Source organism: Pseudopipra pipra, chromosome 1 (assembly GCF_036250125.1).
Source record: "Pseudopipra pipra isolate bDixPip1 chromosome 1, bDixPip1.hap1, whole genome shotgun sequence".
Taxonomy (NCBI): Eukaryota; Metazoa; Chordata; class Aves; order Passeriformes; family Pipridae; genus Pseudopipra; species Pseudopipra pipra.
The window spans coordinates 128,120,980-128,144,073 of NC_087549.1; the positions used below are offsets into that span (position 1 = coordinate 128,120,980).

The window sequence follows — 23,094 nt, forward strand, 5'->3', positions numbered from 1 at the left end:
CAGTTGCTTCTACATCTGTTTAGAGAAATTCTGCATGACAATAAGCAACAATTAATCTTTTTAATACCAGAAAATGTTTTCTCTTTCTAAGATCAAAGAAGAATTGCAAGAGAATGCTATATAAATTTAGCATAGGCCATACAATACCTTAAAATTTACAAAAAATCAGATATTGAGTGGAGCATTTTTTAAAAATTCAAAAAGAGAGTGATCCTATGGGAATGCTACAGGAAACTACCCTGCTTTAGAACAAATAGGCCTTTGTATAATCTTTTTTTTACTATTTTCTATGAAACAGATATTTGAAGAGTGTCAAAATATTATCTTCTCTTAAGTATAAGTCAAATTTAAAAATAGTAATGAAAGGAACTAAAAAGAAGGAAAATTAAGAAACCGGATTTGGGCATTTTTTTTCTAAGAACTCTTCACATACAATGATCATTCATCTTATAAAAATTGCTCTTTGACAGGGGACTGTTACTTGAGAGAATGGTCAGAGTGGAGCCTTTGCCAGCTCACCTGTGTTAATGGTGAGGATCTCGGCTTTGGGGGAATACAAGTCCGATCTCGAGCAGTGATCATTCAGGACTTAGAGAATCAACATCTCTGTCCAGAGCAGGCTTTAGAAACAAGACCATGCAACGGTAAGTAAAAAAATATACATAAGGCCTCCTCCTGTAAGAAAAAAACCACAGAACAACAATAATTTTGTTTTCTTTCTGTTCATGGTTCACAAATTTAGGCAAGTGCAGATTTGATAACTATCATATGTTACCACTTTAAAATTATCATTTTTTAATAATTACATTTCTCTTTATGATATGGGACAAAGAGTTGCCTTATCTGCTTAATAACATTTTAAAAAGAAATCTTTAAGTTTTGATGCATAACGAAATTTAGATTTCTCTTTACCCTTTGAATTGTTAATTGCATGCTTACCACTGGTAGTGGACAAAGTATCTAAGAAAAGTAGTTTCTTGTACAGAAATTTCTTGTCCATTCAGAGGCCAGATCAGGCAAAAAGGAATTAGGACTTCATGATTCATCCCAGGTTGAGACATGAAGCCAGGTGCAGCCCCGGCCACTTCACCAAGCACTGGAACATTGACTGAAGCTCAGTGTTACCAAGAAAAAAACCTGACTCCTAAATGAGTTTTGCACAGCACATGGGCCACAAGCATTATGAGGTTATCGGAAACACTTCTTTTACCCATTAAGTACATCAGAGTTACTCAAAAAGCAGAGTGTACAGCCTTTATAGTTAGTGTCCAGGACACATCTGGTCTATTCTGTGTGTGTCCAGTAAGTGCAGGAGATGTTAGAGCTTCCATGTATGCAGTGCAGTCTTCTAAGTTGCTGGATGAAGGAGGAAGACCCTACTTAGCTGTTCAAGCTGTTAATTATAATGAGTGTAGTCACAGAATGAGAATGATCTACTGATGAAGTGTAGTTGCTAACAGTGGTAGCCTAAGATCTCGTCATCAAATTTCTTGAAAAACAAATTTTCTCTCTGTAGATGGCCAGTGTTATGAATACAAGTGGATGGCTAGCCCATGGAAGGGATCCTCTCGGACCGTGTGGTGCCAAAGGTCAGATGGTTTAAACGTCACAGGTAACTACTCTTTTTATACACACAGAAAAAGCCTGGAAAACAGGTGCATAATGTGGTTTTCCAATAAATTGAAAAAAAAGAAAAAAATCTGCTAAAACCCTTCCTGATGTCAGAATTGACATGTTGATTTGAATCATCATCTTTTTGCATATAAAAGATGTGGTTTCTTTTCCAGAATTATGCAGCAAGTAATGCTAAAAGTAAATATAAATGTTATCTTCTGTAGTGGACCTGAAATATTTTACATTATATATGGTTGTTTGGGTTTTTTTTACCATAGGCATCTTTGCACTTCTAAATTTAGGGGTTTAGATTTCTAGCCCTACAAGAAATAGAGCTTTTATGTATTAAAGGTCATTTCAGTGCCTATACAAAGGCAGAGAAAGTTGCAAACTTGATAATGTCATCCATATATGATACATCTCCTTAAAATTACAAAATATCAAATTTTAATAAATGTGCTGATATAAGTTTATTTCTTTAATGCCATAAATCTATATCAGGATACTTCAGTGGACAGCTAAGGGATGTAATGAATTTTTTTGCAAACCAAAGCATAAAAAACATGAATTAGAGAATAACTGAGGTCTCAGAAGAAAATCTTCATATCTGTCTATTTATATGGATTTTTTTTTCAGAAATAGGGATTCATTTAAGCTAAGAGTTATGCATTTGTTTTATAAATAGTTTTTGTATCAGCTCAGATGATAGTAAAAGAATCCCAGAGATTGTAAACACATCCTCAATGCCAGCCACTGACAGGTCAGTCACAGGAGGGGAGCTGTTATTCATGGACTGCCAATACAATACTTCTTGATGTTGGAATCCACCACTACTGTTTATTGTAACAGTAGAAATAAAATATCTGTATTAGCTTTACAAGGTGTTGAAATAATAGTTCAAAGTTTCTTGCAAATATTACCTTATGCTGTTAGACTATTAAAACACATCATGTTCACAGCAAAGGCAACAAGGCATTATTTGTGCGTCTTGATTCCTTCCTGCTTAGCTAAGATGCTTGTATGGTAAGTAAAACTCTTAAGTAAGAATTCTTATTGAGATTAATATAAGATATTATCTATGAAAGGTCCTCTAGGATTTCAAAATAAATAGAATATTGGAGCTTATGGCTCTGAGATGTTAAAATCCGAATGTATTCATAAATCACAGTCAGTCACATGAAAATAATAATTTGTTCTGATGTGATGAATATGGCCATGAGATGAATTCTAGGAAAGACAAATGTATGAATATGTGTTGTTGGCAGATTTTTCTTAGTGGGACCTCCTAGGTTGACAAACCTCAGACCTGTACTGTGTAACTTCTTTCAAAGACATTGGAAGACATTTTTGTTTGTATGTGGCCCTAAAGTTGTGGTAACTTTCTGGTTTGAAATGAAGAATAATGGAAAATTCCAGAACATGCAATCACTAGTCTCTGTGCAATGCAAAACTATATTTTTCATATGTTTCTGGTTGTTTTCAGACACAGCACTTAAGTATAAGTTCTGTGAGAATTTCTCTACATTAAATGTACAGTAGTGAACCAGATTTTAATTTACAATTGTACATTTTTTGAAAGTATTTTGTATAAACTACAGAATTTAAGAGCTCAAACATGATTGATTTAAATGGAGATTACCTACTGTGATCTAGAATCAACCCATATCTCTGATGACTGTGTTTCTTGTCTGCCTTATTGCTGCACATTTGTCTCTAACATAATATATTTTAATTCAGACATTATCAAAGAATTAATTTGAGTCCTGTTGGTATTTTAAGGTCTTTATCTATTTACTTACTTGCATAATATTGCTGTACTGAATAGCTCTTTTTTACTTGAAGGTGTTATTTCCCATGGGCGATTTCCTTCTGCAGCTTCCTTGGATGACTGATATTTTATTGCATAGATTCCCACAGGCATGTGATTTGTATGCTAGGATGTATGCTTTTCTTTTCTGGGGATGGGGAAAACTTAGGGTAACCAGCAGGGTTTTCATTGTTCTTCATCGGTCATCCTGTTAACACTTGGATCTACATAACCACATCTAACTGCATCTGCTATGGTTGTGACCAACCTCAGCTATCAGGATTTCATTATCATATCACACCAGTATAAAAATATTACTAATGTGAGAGATGAAAGATAAGTTGTCCTGTAGCAGTATAAATTTTAAACTACATGATGCATATCCCTCTTCTGTAAGCCAAGAGGAAACACAGGTAAATTCAGACTGTTTCTAAACGTATTTTAAAGACATTCTGGCTGAAATGATAGTGAAAGCCTGATTGTGTGTATTGGTCCCTAACAATAACTGCACTGTACATAAAGTTACAGAAATGAGAACTACATCTGTATAAAAAGGAAAAAGACTGAAACCCACTATATTATCAGTATTGTAACATTCAGTACATCCTTTACTGATAATACTGCTTTCCTTTCAAAAAAATCTTACACTAACATGAAGCCTCACTTCATGAAGACAAAGCTATAGCATGTGTAAAAGTGACCACTGAGGAGCAGCAGAAAACAGGTATCCTTTCATAAACAGGATGAGTAAATTGTTTTCACTTTAACAGGCAAAGACATAAATTAAAAATATGCTTTTACTTCTCTTTTGGCCACAATTTTAATATGAGAGTCATAAGGAAGGCCCTAGAGAGCCAAATCTATTCCCTTGAGCATTTAAAGCTGTTTTAAAGCATTTAAACTGGTTTTTTTTGAGCAATCCACCAAAGGAACAAAGCAGAAAGCAAAAGGCTCCATTTCCAATTAATAGTTCTCTAAAATACACATGAAATCAAATACATTTGCTGTATCCTTTTACTCTACCTATAAGAAAATACTTGATACCAATTACCCTTCACCTTGGAACAAGAGAAGGACTCTCAAATTCAAATTAGCAAAAAAATTGACATCCATTATATACTGCAGCAAGTAATGACATCAGTAATTTCATCAGTGGTGAGGTATTACCATGTCAAAATATGATTTTCTGTCCTACAGGGGGCTGTTTAGTGATGCGCCAACCAGATGCTGACAGGTCATGTAACCCACCGTGCAGCCATCCCCACGCTTACTGCAGTGAGGTATGTGCTACTGCATTGGAGCATAAAACACCCCTGTGAGGGCTTCCCACACATCTTTCTGCATTACAAAGATTGTGCCAACAAAAAGTATTTTAGGAGATTTTACTAGTTATTGATTTGTTAAAATCAACCTCACACCATTTTCAGTCTTTCAGTTAAATGTTAAATACTCTCTGTTGATATGGTATGAACTTGCATAAAAATATACAAAGAGGTACTCTCCAGGCTAGCACTCATCAAAAGAGTCTTCTCTTCCAGTCATCCTTTTTGTTATGCTTTGTAGCTCACAGAAAACTTTATTTTTCTGCTACACAGTGTAAAACACTTGTTCCCTACAGACTAGAACATGCAGTTGTGAAGATGGATACACTGAAGTTATGTCCTCCGATGGCACACTCGAACAGTGCACTCTCATCCCAGTGGTGGTGATCCCCACCATGGAGGACAAAAAGGGAGATGTGAAAACCAGTCGAGCTGTGAACCCCACCCTGCCCTCCAGTAACCAGTCAGGACGAGGAAGGACCTGGTTTCTACAGCCTTTTGGGCCAGGTGAAGTCATGCAATGAGCAGTTCTTAGTGCTAAGTACTGCTTCAGGGTCTGGCATTTATATTTTTGTGATGCCAAGGAAGAAAAGAAAAACCCTCAAGTGTTCATTTAAGAAGGCAGGAATCTGCTCTGACTGAAAACAAAGGGAGATAAGTAAACCCCTAGCCTTCTCACTACTCCATCAATATATTTAATGAAATCTTATATTGCAGAAGATTTCCTTTTAATCCCTTATACCTGTTAAAATTCACAAAAGCTATTTGAAATGTGACTTTAGAAGCAAGTTGGCTGCAAAGGTGCAAGCCAGGATGTTAAATTAAGGTGTCTTAACAGTGCTGTTGACAGAGGAATGAAAAGGTAGATCTGGTGACTGCAAAGGGTAAAGGCTGCTTGAAATCTGCAGCCATAGGATAAATTGTAGGAAAATAATCCATATAGATACGGTAATGCTTTTCTGCCATATCCACATTTAAGCTAATTCATTTTAGTCAAAATCTAACCGTATTATTGACATTTAACATAGACATGCTTGAAGTCTCTGTAGGCAGTATTTGCATTTATAATGGACCATGCTCATAAGAGCTGAGCAAGGACTTATGTGCAAGAGTGGCATGAAATATAAGTCAGTTATTTCATAAAAAATACTTTGTATAGTCTATCATGTAATCACATATCAGTAAATATTTCTTAGTGCTATTAAGTATTGAGATAAATAAAACTTTAATTAACAAAATAGTTTCACATAAAGATATATGTTGCTTGCCCAAAATGTTACTTATATGGAAGAGAGAAATTGATTGTCATCTTAAGTGTTTTTTAAATCACATAGAGCTAAATAATCTAACACACTTATGTCTTAAAATGTTCATTTCTTTCTAAAGGTTTTTGAATGTTTTTAATCTCAGAATTGAAACCACTATCTTTACATGCATAATCTATAAAATGTTGCAAATTGAGAATTATCACAATACTTGTAATAAGCAGATTAAATAACATTCAGGTTAAAAGTTAGAAATACTTATGTTAGATCCCATTAGTCCTGCTAGCATTTACTGTTATTTGTACTATGATACACATTTGATACCTGCAATAAAATGGTCTTTAGTCCAAGTACTTTAATCAACAATAAAAAAATAAAAAGAAAATTAAACTTTTCTGGTCCTCCTTTAAAAAACAGCATCTTAACAAATATGTTATGATTTACTCATTCTAGATGACTGTACCTGAAAAGGCCAGAGGGTGGGCTGTAGAAGCCAGATTGGCAACAATAAGCAAATATCAGAGAGTTACCTTAAACTGTTTAGGAATTTGGATGCTCACGTGAGCTCAGGCATGGTTTTGGAGCAAAGTCTAGTTGAGAGATTTCATGAAAACTCACCGATTTTTCTGTAATTCAAGTTAGGAAGGAGACAAAGCTCAGTTCAGATAATCCCAAACATATTCAATAGAACTAATCCTTTATGCAGTGAAGATATGAGCAAATTTGAAAGAAAGTGAACATTTTGCACTTCAGATGAGATTTACGCTGGATCATTTTAATTTCAGGATTGGATATCTATTGGAAAGGTTTTCATTTACTCTAGCATGATTATTCCTTTCCTTACAGTTTCTGAGTCTAAATTTAAAATAGTTCTTTAACTGTCTTCAACAAATTTTATTGCAGTTTCGGAAAGGAAAGTATTAAAACTATCCTCTTCAGTTATCTGTGCTGATGTATTACCACAAACAGATGAGTTTGAGATGCCAATTCCCTTGTATACTTAGAAATAATCTGTCCAGAGGGAATTCAGAAAGCCTGAGTTAGATGCCAGTAGTTGCATAATAGGAATGACCTCATTAACAGAGTTCCTTACTTTGACAAAACTAATAAGACAAGATATTTCCAGTCTTTTTTTTCAAGATGTTACTATTTTAAAACAAGTCAACTCAAAACAACCTAAAAACCCTTAAATTTACCAATGGAAATAAGGCAAGGAGAGAACAAACTAACCTATTTAGCAGTACTGAAGTCTGAATTCCTCTCATTGATATTATATCATAGAGTATGTCAGGTCAAATATCCCCAGATCTTCATTCGCGAAGCCTAGCCATGATGATGTCAGGTCAAATCTACTGTTTAATTTATCAGTTAATTTCAGTTACATCAGTTATAATGTTTTTTAGGTTAATTAACGTAGCAAAGGTAAAATGTTTTGATATTGATTAGTCTTGAACAACTTAACCACATGACTGCAAGGTTTTGCATTGCTAGAGACGAGAAAGCTTAACTGCAGAGCAGTAGAAAGCACTACTGTGTGATGGAGCAAACTCCATCTGACTAATTTTTATTATTACATTGCAGAAATATAAACTACATTGATGATGTCTCTTTGTTCTAGAGAGATATCAGGAAGCAGTAAGGGTTTGGTCTGAAAAATTTTATCTGTCTTTGCTTACATTGAAAATATACACAACTTCATGAAATAAAACTTTTGCCATTTGTAAATGAAATAATTCAGATTTATAATGGATTTTTTTTTATTGTCAAGGAAATGTAACAAGGCTAGCTAACATCCTGGAAAACAATGTTTTCAAAAAGTCATGTAGAAATTTGAAAAATGAGTCATATAAAAGTAAGGAGTCAAAGAGCATGCCCGTACTTTTAGTTCTGACATGCTCATTTGGGGTCAGAGCGGAACCCCACAGACAAGGTCACATCATTTTTCCTGGTAGAATTGGGTGCTTCTAGGATCGAGACAAGAAGGAGAGTGTTATGTGTACCTCAGCCTGCAAGAATGTCATGTCCAAAATGCAAACTGCACAGGCTGCACATAAATACAGTCCTCATTAACACAGACAGTTGTTCTATCTATGAGCATGGATTGTCTTTTTTAGTATACTTTTATTCTGTGAGAAGTAGTTTTATAATAACAAAACTTGCATTTGGTGGGAAAAGATATTAAAAAAATATTACTTTATGCTGTAGTGAAAGTTGTGTATGTACAGTTAAGGTATGGCTGAGGATGGGATTATTTAAAAACATAAAAGTAAATAGAAACAGGAGTAAAAATAACAGGCAGATTGATTTACTGGAGCTAGAATGGAAAGTGATGCTAACAGCATATATGAGCCCTGGGCTGATTGACTGCCCTGCAATGATACTGAGGGATTGCTCACTACCAGCGGGCCCTGGGGCTGAGTTTCTGGATATCTCACCTGCTGACTCTGTCCCACATCTCAACTACATTTGAATTATCCAGACTGGTTGAAAAGCAGAGCACAAGTGCAGAGAGAAGTCATTGCTCACTTATTTAACAGCATTTACTCTTATTAATCTGTAAAATTTAGTGAATGCATTCATTTTGAATTATTAAAGTATTTCTATGCTATATCAGAACTAATAATTCAACAACACTAACTCAAACACTACTGACTAACATTCATTCCTTTTAGATGGGAGGCTGAAGACCTGGGTTTATGGTGTAGCTGCTGGTGCATTTGTTTTACTCATCTTTATTGTTTCTATGATCTATCTAGCCTGGTGAGTTCTTTAATTATTTATAAACAAACAGTCCCACACAGACTGTAATGCAAGTGTTTACATCTGCTGCTGTAGGAACTGCAGTGTTTAATTTTCCATGTCCTTTTGTTCAGACTCAGGTTAGTAAATTCTGGTTTTACTCTAGTTGATGGATAATCATATGCTCTCCTGAGGTTAGAAGAACTTACAAATAAGGGGTAGCTTAGTGTACATTTTACTTTTTCTCAGTTTATCTCTGTTACAGTGTCCATAATAATTTTATTTTGTCTGTATCTCAAAATGGAAAGAGAATAGCAAGAAGGAAATCTAGTAATCAGGCAAGTCAGATTTTATATTTGACAGGACATAGAGATACACAACCAAAAAAGTCTGAAAATTTTCTTGTCTTTTTCATACATGAAATGACATTTTTTTTAACAAGTCACCTTTGCGAATGTGCTCCCTGAAGTTTTCTAGGTCTTTTTTGGAATTTCTGATCCAAATGATTGTGTAGGTAGAAGGTGAGGGAAGTGTACAGTAGGCTGTACTGCATTAGTAGGCATTTGGGCATTTAGGGTGCTTCTGGGTTTGTTTGCTTTTTAGTAGTAATCTGTGGCCACTGCAAGCCACTGTAACAACTGGCTTGATATAAAAGTTTCCCATTTGGGCAGCCTAAGTGACATAGCTCAGATAAGATTTTGGACAAGACTGAGCATGCACAGGCCTGATATAAAGAAATGCTTATATTACACTTTAAAAGAAGACAAGTACTAAAGCATGCATAAACATTCATTTTCCTTTGGCCTGGTAATTTTTTAAAACTATATCAAATGGGTTGGAAATACTGCTGAATTATAATCTAATTCAAGGCTGGACAAGGAATGTTATGGCTAACAGCCATATTCCTGCTATTTATGATCAGTTTGATTATAATATCTAGAATCAACTCTAGTCATTCCAGCAAGTATAATGAGATAAAACCAATCAAAAGATGGAACTTTCCTGTGGAAATCTGTTGAGAGAGGTTTAAGATTTGAATAGCGTAATTTAAAAGAACCTGATTGCAGCTTTGATATATGACCAAATGTTGCATGGCAGGCTCTGAGTTCTTCTGAAAACTGACTGATGTTGCAGAAGTACCTGCCAAGAATTTTATCAAGTCACATCAGTGCCATAACAGCTTCTTTCTGTACAACTGAGCTTTCAATGAGATATTGCTTTGGTTTGATAAAGAGATAATTAGAGGTCCAAGTGAAGCTTTTAGACTTATAGCTTTTATAAATGAACAACCAAATGCATTATCAGCATGCTCATCTTTTGTTTATGACTGAAGTCCATCTTTGTATGTTATTAGTTGCTTGTTCTATTTACAAATTATCTTATTGTTTCAGCAAAAAGCCAAAGAAGCCCCAGAGAAGGCAGAACAACCGACTGAAACCTTTAACCTTGGCTTATGATGGAGATGCAGATATGTAAAATATAACTTCTCATGGTGACAAATGGAGTCCAAATTATTGGATTGAAATAAGAAGGTGTCCAAAGCCACAGGGATTTTCTATGGAGTGGATTAAGTGTTTTGACTCTTTCTTTTTTTGTAATTGCACCATAGATAAAGAAGGATGGATTTCATAATGCCTATGGATATTCAAGGTATTATTGCTTTACTTTAGACCATCAGCACTGAGAAATCTGGCAGAATCAAGTTAATAGACACTGCAGTTGGAGATCTCTGGTGTTTCCTCAATCTCAGAAACTATAAGCACCACTTCTGTCTCCAGAAGACTGTAGCTGACATAGTATTGAAAGTTGGAAGCCCTTGCATCATTAACCAAGTATAATCAGTACGCATGAAGAGTTTGTACCAAGCTGTCTATGACTCTTTATATTCAAGCATAACATATATACTCAGTTGAACCATATGTATTACTCTATCTGATTATATACTTGTTAAAGAGCATTTTAGTGCTTAGTACAATATTAACTTTTAACTGGGATCAACCCACTGAGCAAGCTCAAGAGTTTGCCAGTTGATGATAACTTGTGTTAACCTGCATTTCAGAGGGCAATGACTCACTTGCAAAATTCTGTCCTGTTACCACTCCAAAGTATAAAGGCCTCATGTGTACATCCAGAAAGGAGGCATTCTCAGATTTAATATTTTCTAGTGGTTGCTGTCTGGAAAAAGAATACCTGTTGTAAATGTTACAATACGTTTCTACTTTCTCTAACTCAAACTGTTGCCTGCATCTTTTTTGCTACATGTAAGGCAAATTTTTGCACTATATTAGTGCAGCATGATATGCACTTAACTAGTATTGCCATAGAAACTGCCTCTTTTCAGAAAGGATAATGATGTATCTTGTGCAAGGAGTGTCAAGTAGACAGGTCTTGAATCCTGAAGAGAGTAGTGTTCGGTTTGGACTGTGACTGGATGGAATTGGCTAATGACGTGTACTGTACACACCGTTCCTCATCACAGCAGCCATTTGTAGTCTACATCATGGCAGTAATACAAGTGTCTAGTTTCTTGCCCCATCTACCTATACTGGTATAGATTGTCCTGCTGGTTTCTAATTGTACTTTGAAGGCTGTTTATGACTAGATTTTTTATATTTGTTAACTTTGCTAGAAAAAGAAGAAAAGAAAAAGAAAAGTGGTTGCCCTGTAATCCTGAGTGACATACTTCTTGTCTAAAAAGCTGTTCTGATTGTTCAACTGAAATAAAATGGTTTTGCTTTTCTTTCCTTTTGCTAGTGAAAGCTTTTTCACTGTTGCTGACAGTGAAATACTCAGAGCCCTTTCATCTTTTCTAATTAGGATAATTGGATAGACTCTTTTAATTAGTTAAATTCTTGAGTGTACTGGCAAGTAAACAATAAGATCAATAGTTCTGCCATTTTAATACTTATGAATTTTAAAAAAAATCTGGCAGTATGAAAACTCACTGTTAACTTCTTCCATGCTTATAGCTTTTCAGTGTTACCGCTTCCAACATGAAGGTCATTGACTTGTATCTACATGCCTCTTACGGATGTGATCCATGACCTGAGAAGGGTTATTCTCCTCAAATGGCTTCTATGTGTAGCCTGAACATACAAGTGACTGTGCCACTAGTAAGCAATAGAAAACTCTATCAGGCAACCTCTCAAAAATAATTCTTATATAAAGTTCAATATTAGGTTCTCAGGTCTTTTTTATAACCTAAACCACTTCTGCCTACTTATCATGCTATTTACTCAAGAAGCACTGGGTTTTGCACACTGAATAAAACTGTAGCTTTGCAAACTTTGGCCCAGATCAACAGAAATCAATGGCAAGATTCTCATGGACATCAATAGGTAACATCAGTCCTTAAAAATACACACTTTTTTTTCACGTAGAATAATTTCTGGAACCAACGAGCATTTTGTGGATGTTCAAGAGAGATTATGGTCCTACTTTAACTTAGCTAACATATTACCAGTGTGGCATTACTGAATCAAGAAAATTACCTCCCTCCCACTATGTAAGTATTCCCCAAATGGGAAGGATGAGCAGAGGAACAATAGTAGCAATCTTTGTTACAGGTTTAATTTCTCATTTTATACCTTGATCCAGGCACAGAGGATGAAGTTCCATGGCCCCCTGCCACAGCAGTGGTTCACTCATATAGGTATTTCAGGACTGGGGGCTTTACTCTTACATGACTTTGTAAAGATCCATAGGAAAAATACAAATCTTGATGATTTTAATTACCTTGGCGTTCTCGAGTAGAAAACAAGAAAAACCTGGTTGACTCCTCTGTTGTCAGACATACATGGAAAAGTTATGAAGTTTTAAAGAACGATAACTACATGTGAAGAAATAAAGTTTAATAATGTTTTCTGTACTTTTAAAAGTCTGGTTCTGTGTCATCAAATTGTTTTGGACCAATAGGGCATTGAGGGAACAGGGTTTCTTTCATTGACAATGAGTCATCTTTATTTATTATACAGGCTGGTCTTAGCAGGAGCTGTTGCCTAGTTCTTGCCTTGAAGAGTTTTATGTCCTAAATCTAAGCATTTAAAAACTTGAAATTAAAGGTATGACATCTCCTTTTTCTTACCATATAAAATGGACAAACAAAGAAAGAGATAGGAGGGTTTTTTAAGTATGTTTGGTCTTTGCAATCCATGCAAGTATTTTAGTATGCGTTACATTTTATATCTGATCAGTGAATATCTGGTGCGCGTCTGCATCATACTAGTGCTGCATTTAAAATCTAGAGTGCATTTTTATTATTATTTTTTCTATGAACAAAGTGCATGGAGATTTGAAGCCAGAATGGCTTCCCTCATTATCAAGAAAAAAATATTAGGCTGTAAGGAGGGCAGAAATTGTATGTAAAGCTAAAAGTTGCTAAGGTGATTAAGCCCTCTAGCATTGAAACAGAAATAAATAATAGGTGAATTATCAGTATGGAATAAAAAGCAATTTGCTTTAAAAATCAGAGTGCTTCTACAAATCCAGTGCCTAAAGCAGCCACTACTGTAGATTATTAGTTTGTGAAAGTAATGTTTCCAGTGATCAAATAAACCATTCAGAAAATAGCAAAGTAGACATTTCCCTGTTGATGTGGTGGTTTGTATTTTCCTTTTTAAAACTGTAGTTTCTAGATTACTGTGTCTGCTTTGAGTCCTGGAGCAGTTCCTTTTTGAAGCTTTGATGCAACTGCACAAGCTTGTTTATATTTGGTATAAAGTATCAATTTTGAAACCCCCTTCCTCCTGTCAAAATGTAATAAAGTTTTTTTTCCAATATTACAATTTGAAGAGACCAACTTAAAAATTCTATGTGTAAATCACTGTAAAATATACCTTGAATTAAATGGAAATCTGTCTTTTTACCTTTATGTAAATTGTACTCACCCAAAGTTAAGAGTTTATTTTGCCTAATTTAATTTACTTGAATATTTATTTTGTAGAACAAGGAGGCAGCTGTCTGAGGAATGTTTACCTTTTTTTTTGTTAATGTTAATTTGTAAATTGTGTAATGCATTTTTATTTTTTAAATTATGTACATTTCTTTTTTAATGCACAAAATGTTTACGTACAACTACTACTGCAAATTTGTGTATATTGTCACTAAGCTTTATTCAGTTAATACAGATGATGTGAAAATGTAACAAGTCTTACATTTTCATCTGGGTTATTTTTACATAACTGATGTATTGCTGACAATAAATATAAACACAAAATCATTTAATGTCTTTTTTAATAGATGTAGTATATAGTGGGATAGAGTAACAATAAAAGCCAGATCCCTAAAATATGACCACATTTTAAATAGTCTGTTTTTGGTTTTGTTTTGTTTTGGGTTTTTTAAGGAGTTAGCAAACATATTCTTGTTAAAAACAAGTCTTTAAAAAGAAAAATAATTGCTGATGCTATAGTAACTGTCAAGTCTATTGCTACAGTCCTAGTTGACTTAGAATTTTACAAAAGATGTTTAGTTAATTGATAAATATCCAATAAATGCAATAAATAATTGATATTTTAAATTTTCTTCCTTAATTGGCATTTTTATATCAGAAAATCCAACCCTTTTGTGAAGAATAAGAGGTGGATCAAGATCTCACTAAAAGACATCACTTCAGTGAAGCTGAGTCCATCACTGTCCCTATACAAAAAGAAAAAGAGTCACTTTGCACTTTTTTCTGTAACTGCTCATATTCTATCTCTGTGCTCTCCAAAATTCAATTTTTTTCATGTCCAGTTCTGCTGTGTATTTACACACCAAATCACAGGGGATTTGTCCTATTTCAGTAGTTATTACCTCCTCAGTAACTCTTCCAGGCTAACACAATTTTGAGAGCACACAACTGATTTTAGAGGCATTTCAGGATTATCATAAGTACCTCCTACCCATGCTTTCTCCTGCAGAAATTCACAGTAAAATCAGAGAAGTATTTTTGAGTCCTACCTGCAACTTAATAGAGGAATTTCTTAGATCATTTAAAGTTGTTTAATTCAATATAGGCAGAATTTTAAGAACAGTTAAAAAACGTATTTGAGAGAAGAAAATTAAAATTCTCATTTAAGCTCTGCAGAATAGAATTAGCTGTGATATACTATAGAAGATTATATTGTCTTCACATTCACAATTGGTTGTGAGAACTTCAAGAGTAATGGTTTACAGTTTGGGAAAGGTAGTCTTTATTAAAAAAAAAAATTACAAGAGAATATGATTTTCCAGTACAAGTATAATGAAAGGACATAAATTGAGAGGTAAATCAAGAGGCTTAGATAAGCCTTGTAAATATTTTAGCCTTCTAGTTATGTGAAGACCGACAGTATTAGGTCTAAAAAATTATCCTGTTGAAACAGCAGTGAGCTTAAGCAGCCATTCAGGATCTGCTTGGTATCCCTATGCACAGTTTGACTACAGAACAGGTGATCTCTGAATCTTCTTATTGTTTTCTTAGACACAGTAAAGCTTACTGTCTTTTGAAAAGCAGCTAATGACCAGGCAGATTAACACTTCTTCGGAGGGGGGTGGGGATCATGAATGTGTGTGTGTGTGTATCTTAGTCTTTGCTTGCCTGTTCATTTAATTTTCAGCAGAGGGTGCAGGTGTCTAATTTTTCTTACCTTCATTCAGGCACTGTCCCTGGCTGTGGAGAGGTTGGTCCTGTGCGGACATACTGGTGAAGCATCTCTGCATCCTTTTGTAAATGGGCATTTTCTAAGTCCTGCTTAATGGAAAAGTTGGAAGGCTTACTGTGAGGCACCTCTTCAGTGACACTGGGCAGATGCTGTTGCTCTTTCTGTTGGCCAATGGCATCTTTGCTCTGGGACAGGACTGAGCCTGATGAGAATACGTCAGCATCAGGGTGGCAGGTTCATAGAATCACAGAATATGCTGAGTTGGAAGGGACCCACGAGGATCATCGAGTCCAACTTAGCCCTGCACAGGGCAACCCCAAGAGTCACACCATGTGCCTAAGAACATTGTCCAAATGCTTCTCGAACTGTCAGGTTGTTAATGCCAACCTCTGTGTACACACAGGTGGTGGTGCTGGAAGCTGACCCTTCCAGCCTGATGCATAGGTCACTTCTGGTATTGATATTCTGACCAGCCTTGACAAGCTGATGCTGTTCAATACCTAATCCTACTTGTCCTACTTTGGTCAGGTAACAGCCCTGCTGAAAAGGTGGTGGGTGGACAACACACTGAGCATGGCTCAGCTGCAGACTCTGGCAGTGAGGGAGGCAGCTGCACACAGGGCTGCACTGGAGAGAGCTTGAAGGAGGTCATTAGTTCTCCCAACTCTCATAAGACTCTGCTGGGAGGCCCATGACTGGTTTGGACCCCCTTTTGGGTAAGGGAAAAAGTCCTTTGATTTGTCACTATGGTGAAGGTAAAACTTGGCCACAGGATCATAATCCATGATCATACCTGTTGTTGTTTTCCATATTCAAAGAAATCACATTTCAAAGAGTTCAAGGTTGAACCCATTAAATTATCACTATGCATTTATGTATTAGCAAATCCTGTTGAGGTGGTTTGGAGACCCCGGGGGGGTGGGGAGCAACTCAACTCAGGACACCCATCTTTCTATAGAAAGTAAGATTTGGTACTTGTCCATTTATAGATGAGGGTTTAGTGGCTCCCATATATGTTTTTATTTTTTGTGGGTTGTATTCAGAACCTAGTCCTTATGTTTGTGAGAATTATATTCTGAAACTGAAATTTAAAAATTAATGAGGTTTTGTTTATTTTGAAAAATACTTTTCAGAGTGTCAGTTTTGTTTAGCTTACAAAAAAAAAAATTCTCACAATTACAGTATTGCATTTGAAAGCAAGTCTAATTGTTTCCTTTCCTTAACAATTATAAAAACAAACTCTCTTTCTTACCTATACATATCAAACTGTGACATAATTCTCATTCTTTTAATTCTATCCGCTGCTGCTCATTGAGAGGCATATGTGGAAATATTACTTGAGCCCATGACCAGAATTTAGTTAACAATTCTGTGAATGGATGTTCAGTTTGTTGGCTGTCCAGTACTGACAGGTTATTTTTAATGTGCTGCATAATGAAGTCCTACAAAAACCTCTCTCAGACTAAACTCAAACTTATTTAAACAACCTGCTTCATATAAAAAATATGAAAACTGTCATAGAAAGACAACAGTGACATATTGTGTCTTGCTTTCATACTCTAAACCCAACTCCCTTAATGTCTTTCTTCCTGTGTCCCCATTGTGTCTTGGTGCTTGTCACAAATGCTGGATTTCATCCTTATGTGGAACTTTTCTGATTTGCACTGATTGCTATCATAGCTTTAATTTTCTTTTGATGTGTCTTCTCACTCTTAAGATACAGTTAGACAACAATAGTTACCAGTTGACAGCTTACAAGTATTTGAAGACATGCTGTCAAAAGCAAAAATATTTTGCATATTTAAAATGGGAATTTTGAGGCTGAAATCATTTTTCCTCTCTTCTTGCAACCAAAGCTGCAGCTATGTATTTAGAAACCTTGAAGATACCCGATTCTACATATATTAACTATACTATTACTTAACTATTGCTGTTACTTCACACTTTTCTATACTGTTCCGTTGTTATGCTCATTTTGTATATTTGTTAATTTTAATTCTAAAAGCATAGTAAGGAGTCTCTGTTCTGTGTGTACAATTACAGCAGAAAGGAGAAGTCCCTCTTTGAAAACCTGACTGTGATATGACAATAAACAATGATTAACAGAAGCTCAAATTCTCACTATCTGTTATTTTTCCAAGAATTCTGTGATGAAAGCTTGGTGGACTAGCTTGGAAATGTTCTCTGTTTGTGAAGTCCCTAAAGAGTAAATCACCATGGGAGTCAACCAATTCCCATGAGCAGCTTCATGGCAGGAGGTTATTCATGTTTTCTGTTTCTGAGTGTTATTCTAAACACACATGAATGTCTGTCTTTAGTTACTTATTCTAAACACACATGAATGTTCTGGTTTTAGTTACTTTAAGCTATACCAACAACTTAAAATCAGGGGTAGTACAGATGATCTTGAGATATGTTAAAACAGTTTATCAGAGGTGTGCAGCATCATACATGTGTTAACACAGAGCTGTGTTCAGGTAGATATTCTGTACTTAAGGTCAGAAGGGGCATCTCCATACAGGTATCTTTCAACTTTGGATCTCACTTTTAGTTTTGGTATTGCACAAAATGAAAGAAATTCTTATTATTTAATTTGATTTGTACCAACATAATAGAGACTAAAACATCCCATGTACTCAGTACTGCAGAGTACCTGTCAGCTGCAGGTCTGCTCCTTTTCAACCAGAGAGCTGAACCCACATAACCTGCATCTCCAATCTGATTATTAGTCCCCAAAACATAAACAGTTATTAATAAAGGCCATGTGACCTACTAGCAAAGAAACAATGTCCCACACAGAGTCTAACTACCAAGGTAGTCTGACAAATTGGTAGGAAATAAAGTTTCACTGGTTCAGTCTTACCTCTTCTTATAAGAATTATGTTGGTTGCTTCCTCACTGCTTTGTTTCTTCAGTCTTCAGAATGCAGGATTCTGTAGCTCCATTTTGTGAGTGGAAATTGGTGACACCAGGTTTCACTTAGCCGAGGAAAGAAAAAAATAATTAGCTGGCAGTTTTGAGACTGCCTGAAGTTGAATTTAATGAACTGCAGCAAAAGCTTTCTGCAACATTAGAACAGCAGCTGGAGCTAAATCCGACATTTCTGCCTTAAGTGGCCTCCACTTACTAGTTGATGAGCATAACATTAGTGGCAGTCATTTGTTCAGTTTTACAGGAGTATAAAAGGAAGCTTTGCAACACAAGCAAGAAGTTAATTGTCAGTCTCAAACTGACTCTCAAATCCTATTGCAGAATTGCGGTGATGAAGAAGCCAGGACAGAAGTCTAATGGCCTCAAAACAGTAAATGGGCTCTTTCAGAAAGGAAAAGCATTATTTACATTAAAAATTGCCATACTCCATATCTGTTAATATATTCTCTTTGAAATGAGGTGGTACTGCACATGACAAGACTTCCATCTGCCACCTTAGATCAGTGAAATGGCAATACAGTATGTTTCTCCAGAATACTTCGTAGGTCTCATCAAAATGCCTTACCATGACATATTAAAAATTGTCTTTATGTTTAACAATAAGCCATAAAGCTTTCTGCTATTATTTAAGGCTTTATATACCTATAATTACACTATGGAGATTATAAGAAAATAATATATGTGATAATAACGTTTATTATTACTTGATTTAAATTGTTTAAAACTTTTAAGTTCTACTTCAGCAGTTGTCAATTAGCATGCAAAACATCCTGAGCTATCTCTACATAATTGTATTGAACTATGTATACAAGAAGAAATCATAAATGCAACAGGATTAGGATTGTTGGGTTTCTTACAGTACAATCACAGGACAATTAAATAAAAGTAAAAAACATTAAATTTCTTTTAAAGAGGGGAAAAAATATTATTTTAAAGAATTCTCCAGATAATTGTGTGCAAATTTCTTTTCAAAAAACCTTCCAGATCTTCCATTTAACATACAACCCCCTAAGGACAAGGAAATTCATTATGCTCCCAGTTTCTCTGCAGAGGACTTGCACAATCCATTGTGCATGTCTTCATATTTCCACAGCCTTTTCCTTTTTTTTTTTTTTTTTTTTTTTTTTTTTTTTTTTATTTTTTTAGGGGAGGGGGTGGGAAGGCGAATCTTTCCCCATTTTAGTTTGTGTCAATATTGTACATATTTGACTGTCAGATACAATGTATCTATGTCCATGTTTCATTCTCTCATCTTCTGGAAGGCTTTTAACCCAGCTAAACTAGTTGCTAAGAGCATCACCAAAGGAAATCAAGTTGGAATAGCAGGAAGGGCACCAGGTGTATACATTTAATTTGTTTTGTTTTTCTTTGTATAGTAGAATCATAGTTTTACACAGGTAGCAGTAACAAGCAGTTATTCTTTGCAGAGTCATGCTTATGATTAACATGATGATTATAGATCTGGAGCTGGACAGAACTGGTTTTAGAGATAACAAAGAAATAGTATCTAATATACATAAAAAACACCATGTATAGTAAATTGGGTGCAATATGAAACTACAGAACAATGAAGACAGAGCAAAGGTGCAAAAGGGTGTTGGCAGACACATAGAAATTACCCAAATTGATCCTAGAGTAAGGTTCGCCACAAATATCACATTCCTCACACTGAAAGACTCCAGAGGCTGACAATTCACTGACACTTCACCACTGCCACCAATGTTAAACCCCAAGCTCAGCACCCAGAGGAGCAGTGGAGGCATCAGCCTAACACTGGGAGGAAGGAGTAGGCACTAGCATGTATTTATACAAACATTTAAACTGCATTATTTTTCTTTTTTAAACAATGAGATCTGGACTAATAATGGTTAGAGTGCTTCACTTTTAGTAATACTAATAATTTTTTAGCTCTACATACGTAAAAGGTGTGCTTACTGCTTATGCCCATAAGCAAGATTTTAAGTGTAACAACTCTGCAGTAGCATAGAGAATTCTGGGGCAGATGGATGAGAAAAAAGGATAGATAGAATTTTTGACTTATATGAATATAGATACACTGATCTTCTCTTGCTACATCAAATTTTAAAAAGCTAGAGACAGTCTGCCTTCAAATTATTAGAGAGATGTTTAAAAATGTAAGAAAATATTGTCTTTACCTTAAGGACACATCTTGCTATTTTTAATGGAGAAATTCAACCTAGTTTAGCAGGATCTTTTAATTTAGACCTGAATCAAAATCCTAAATTTACTAAAACTGCGCTACGTGCAAAAAAATGTGATGACAGAAAAAAAACCCAACAATGACAATTTTTGAAGGAAATACCTAAGTATTTATTACCATAAGCAAGGCTTTTGTCTGAATTGTGATTTTGTGTCACAAGTGTAACCAGCTAAACTAATGTTGTCCACCTAATATACCAATGAGCTAGAAAGCTGTTCAATATGGACACAGAACTTGCTAATGCTAAAGAAAAATACTGACTGAGCAGACATGGTAAAGAAAATATTAAAATTATGAACAACTAGAACAAAAAACTGCCTGAAGTGAATGAAAGGGTAGCTAGGATTGACTGCAAAAAACTGCAAGATACCAGTGAGGGACAAAGAAGAGCAAGGGAAAATATGTCATAAAGCAATGAGCCACATCAAAATCTGATGTGATCAAAGACATGAAAAAACGTGCTATGAGGCTTTTCTCCCTCAAGAGCAGAGTAGAATTATTTCAAAATAACTTATGTTTGTGATAGTAAATAGAAGAATAGTGCCTTTAACTACAGCTCAGCAAAGGACTGGTGAAGACAGGGACGGAATAAGTAAAGAATTATTTAGCAGTTATACATCTCGCAAAACAACTTATTAGCAAAAGATATTAATGAGTGGAAAATTTGAAAGTAATCTTTAAAGAATAATAAAAAATTAAAAGTTTTTGTAGCATAGAGCTTTTTCTTGCATTTACAATATCAAGCCAAGCATTGTTTGTTTCAGGACTCTCTAGGCCAGTAGTTGTCCACCAGCCACTGTATATAGCAGACTTAGGTGGCTTTTACTTTGGGACCAATTTGCTTTTGAACTTATGGCATCTCTTAGCATCTGCCACCCTTCTAATGGCTCCAGAGTAGTCAAGTAAGATGCAGATCTGGGGTATGGTCTACAGCAGGTACCATTGCCCTAAATTCATAAAAGACAAGAAGCAGGAGAGGACCGTGTTCCAGTAACAAAACCAGGGACTGGGTAGAGGCGGGTGAGACAGCCTATCCTGCTTACGCAGAGGCGGACTCCGCGATCGGGAAGGGGAGACAGCATGGTTCCAAAGGGGGCCACGTGGGTCAGGGAAATTACACAACTCAGGGAGAACCTGTACAATAAAAAACGCAAGTAGTTGTTGTTTTTCTATTTTGCTCAGTCCCGGGAAGGCTGGCACTGTAATGGACCCGTTTCTAAAGCTGTTCTTTCCAGGCTTTGTAATCCTGCCATCCACCCACATTAAAGCTTCAGCTAAAATTGGGTACCCTATGATGACTTTCTTATTAAAAAAAATGCCAGACAATCCTTTGGTTAGAAACCTTACTTTTTCTCCAGTTTGGGGGAGAACTCAAAACAGGGGAACTGCAAGGAGGAGCTGACTGTAAAGTCAAACCTAGCCTTTCTTTAAAACCATTCAAATCAGGAAAAATTACAAATCTTTTAAAACCCATAATTTCCCCCTTTTCCCATAGAAACATCTTCAAATACTGGAAACTGAACTCCAAGATACATACTCCTGGTATGGCACACTAAGAAGATTAAGGGATTTATAGAGATGAAGAAAGATGAATTTGGGAGGAAGATAGGGATAAAACTTGAGAAGAAGGTGCAGAGAAATTAATTGTAAGAGTTGACTATCTGAAGTGAATGAAGATTGTACCCAGTGAGAAAAAAATATCACACGATTATATAACTGATAGTATTGTAAAACATAAACACTTTTGCTTCCATGGTTTACTCTGTTTTCTTTGGACACCGAGTCAGGTAATGGGTTAGGATTCATAGAAATCTTGATGGAATTAACAAATAATGGAAAGATGTTTTGTTTTATAGGTTCTAATACCTGAGGGCATGAACATGGACAATATCATTATTTCTCACACCTAGTAGGCCAGGCTGGGATCTCAATATTAAAAATTATCATATAAAACTTATTAATTAGTTCACAGACAAGTGAAGTAAGCCCCTCTTAACTACAGCTAGTAATGTCTGAGGGGAAAAAATATTCAAGCAAAAAGTAAAAAATAAAATAAATTTGTCAACAACTTTTCAGTATTTTGAAAGCCAACAAGTGTCTCAGTAAAGACTTTTTTCTTTCAGCTTATCTGCATTTGGTATATCCTGCATATAAATGATTGCTAGATTTACAATTGACCAAAGATGTCAACTTTTTTTGTATGCTTGTCTAATAGAAGCACATTTTTTCACTGCTTGTAAAATGGACCTAAAATACAGTGAAAGCACAGCCCAGATGTATTAACTTAGCACCTTCAGATTCTTAGGGACCAAAATCTATAAGACTATGAAAATACTACATACCATCACTGAAGATTTTGGGCTTTTCTTTTAAAAGGTTTGCTTCCTGAGAGCTAAATGCCATCCAAGTTGTCATCACCCCAGCAGTATATCAAATTAAGCTGACTTTTCAAATGAGCTTCTAATTTGTTGGCTGAAAGAAGGGGAAAAAAAGGCATGATCTCGCCACATAATATTTCCCTTGTCACCAGTCTGCATCCAAGTAATTTGATTTCATGCCATGTAATGCCATG

At 35.5% G+C, this 23,094-nt stretch overlaps 1 protein-coding gene and 1 long non-coding RNA gene across 3 annotated transcripts in view; one reads left to right on the forward strand and one right to left on the reverse strand.

Annotated features, from left to right (window-relative positions):
* THSD7A (thrombospondin type 1 domain containing 7A) overlaps positions 1–13,965 on the forward strand; it is a 234,630-nt gene extending 220,665 nt beyond the window's left edge. Inside the window, exons 24-29 of the mRNA XM_064676429.1 lie at positions 471–644; positions 1,517–1,612; positions 4,619–4,701; positions 5,040–5,250; positions 8,681–8,768; positions 10,139–13,965. Of these exons, the coding sequence (XP_064532499.1) occupies positions 471–644; positions 1,517–1,612; positions 4,619–4,701; positions 5,040–5,250; positions 8,681–8,768; positions 10,139–10,223 (737 nt within the window). The 3' untranslated portion in view covers positions 10,224–13,965. The remainder of the gene's footprint in view (positions 1–470; positions 645–1,516; positions 1,613–4,618; positions 4,702–5,039; positions 5,251–8,680; positions 8,769–10,138) is intronic.
* LOC135424806 (uncharacterized) overlaps positions 1–19,164 on the reverse strand; it is a 39,844-nt gene extending 20,680 nt beyond the window's left edge. The window contains exons 1-3 of one of the 2 annotated variants that reach the window (XR_010435366.1): positions 18,234–19,164; positions 15,356–15,456; positions 14,186–14,384 (exon numbers count right to left, since the gene is read on the reverse strand). This is a non-coding gene — a long non-coding RNA (uncharacterized LOC135424806). Of the gene's footprint in view, positions 1–14,185; positions 14,385–15,355; positions 15,457–18,233 lie in introns of those variants that run through there. The other variant, XR_010435367.1, reaches the window with a different exon arrangement.
* Positions 19,165–23,094: the final 3,930 nt, after the last annotated feature.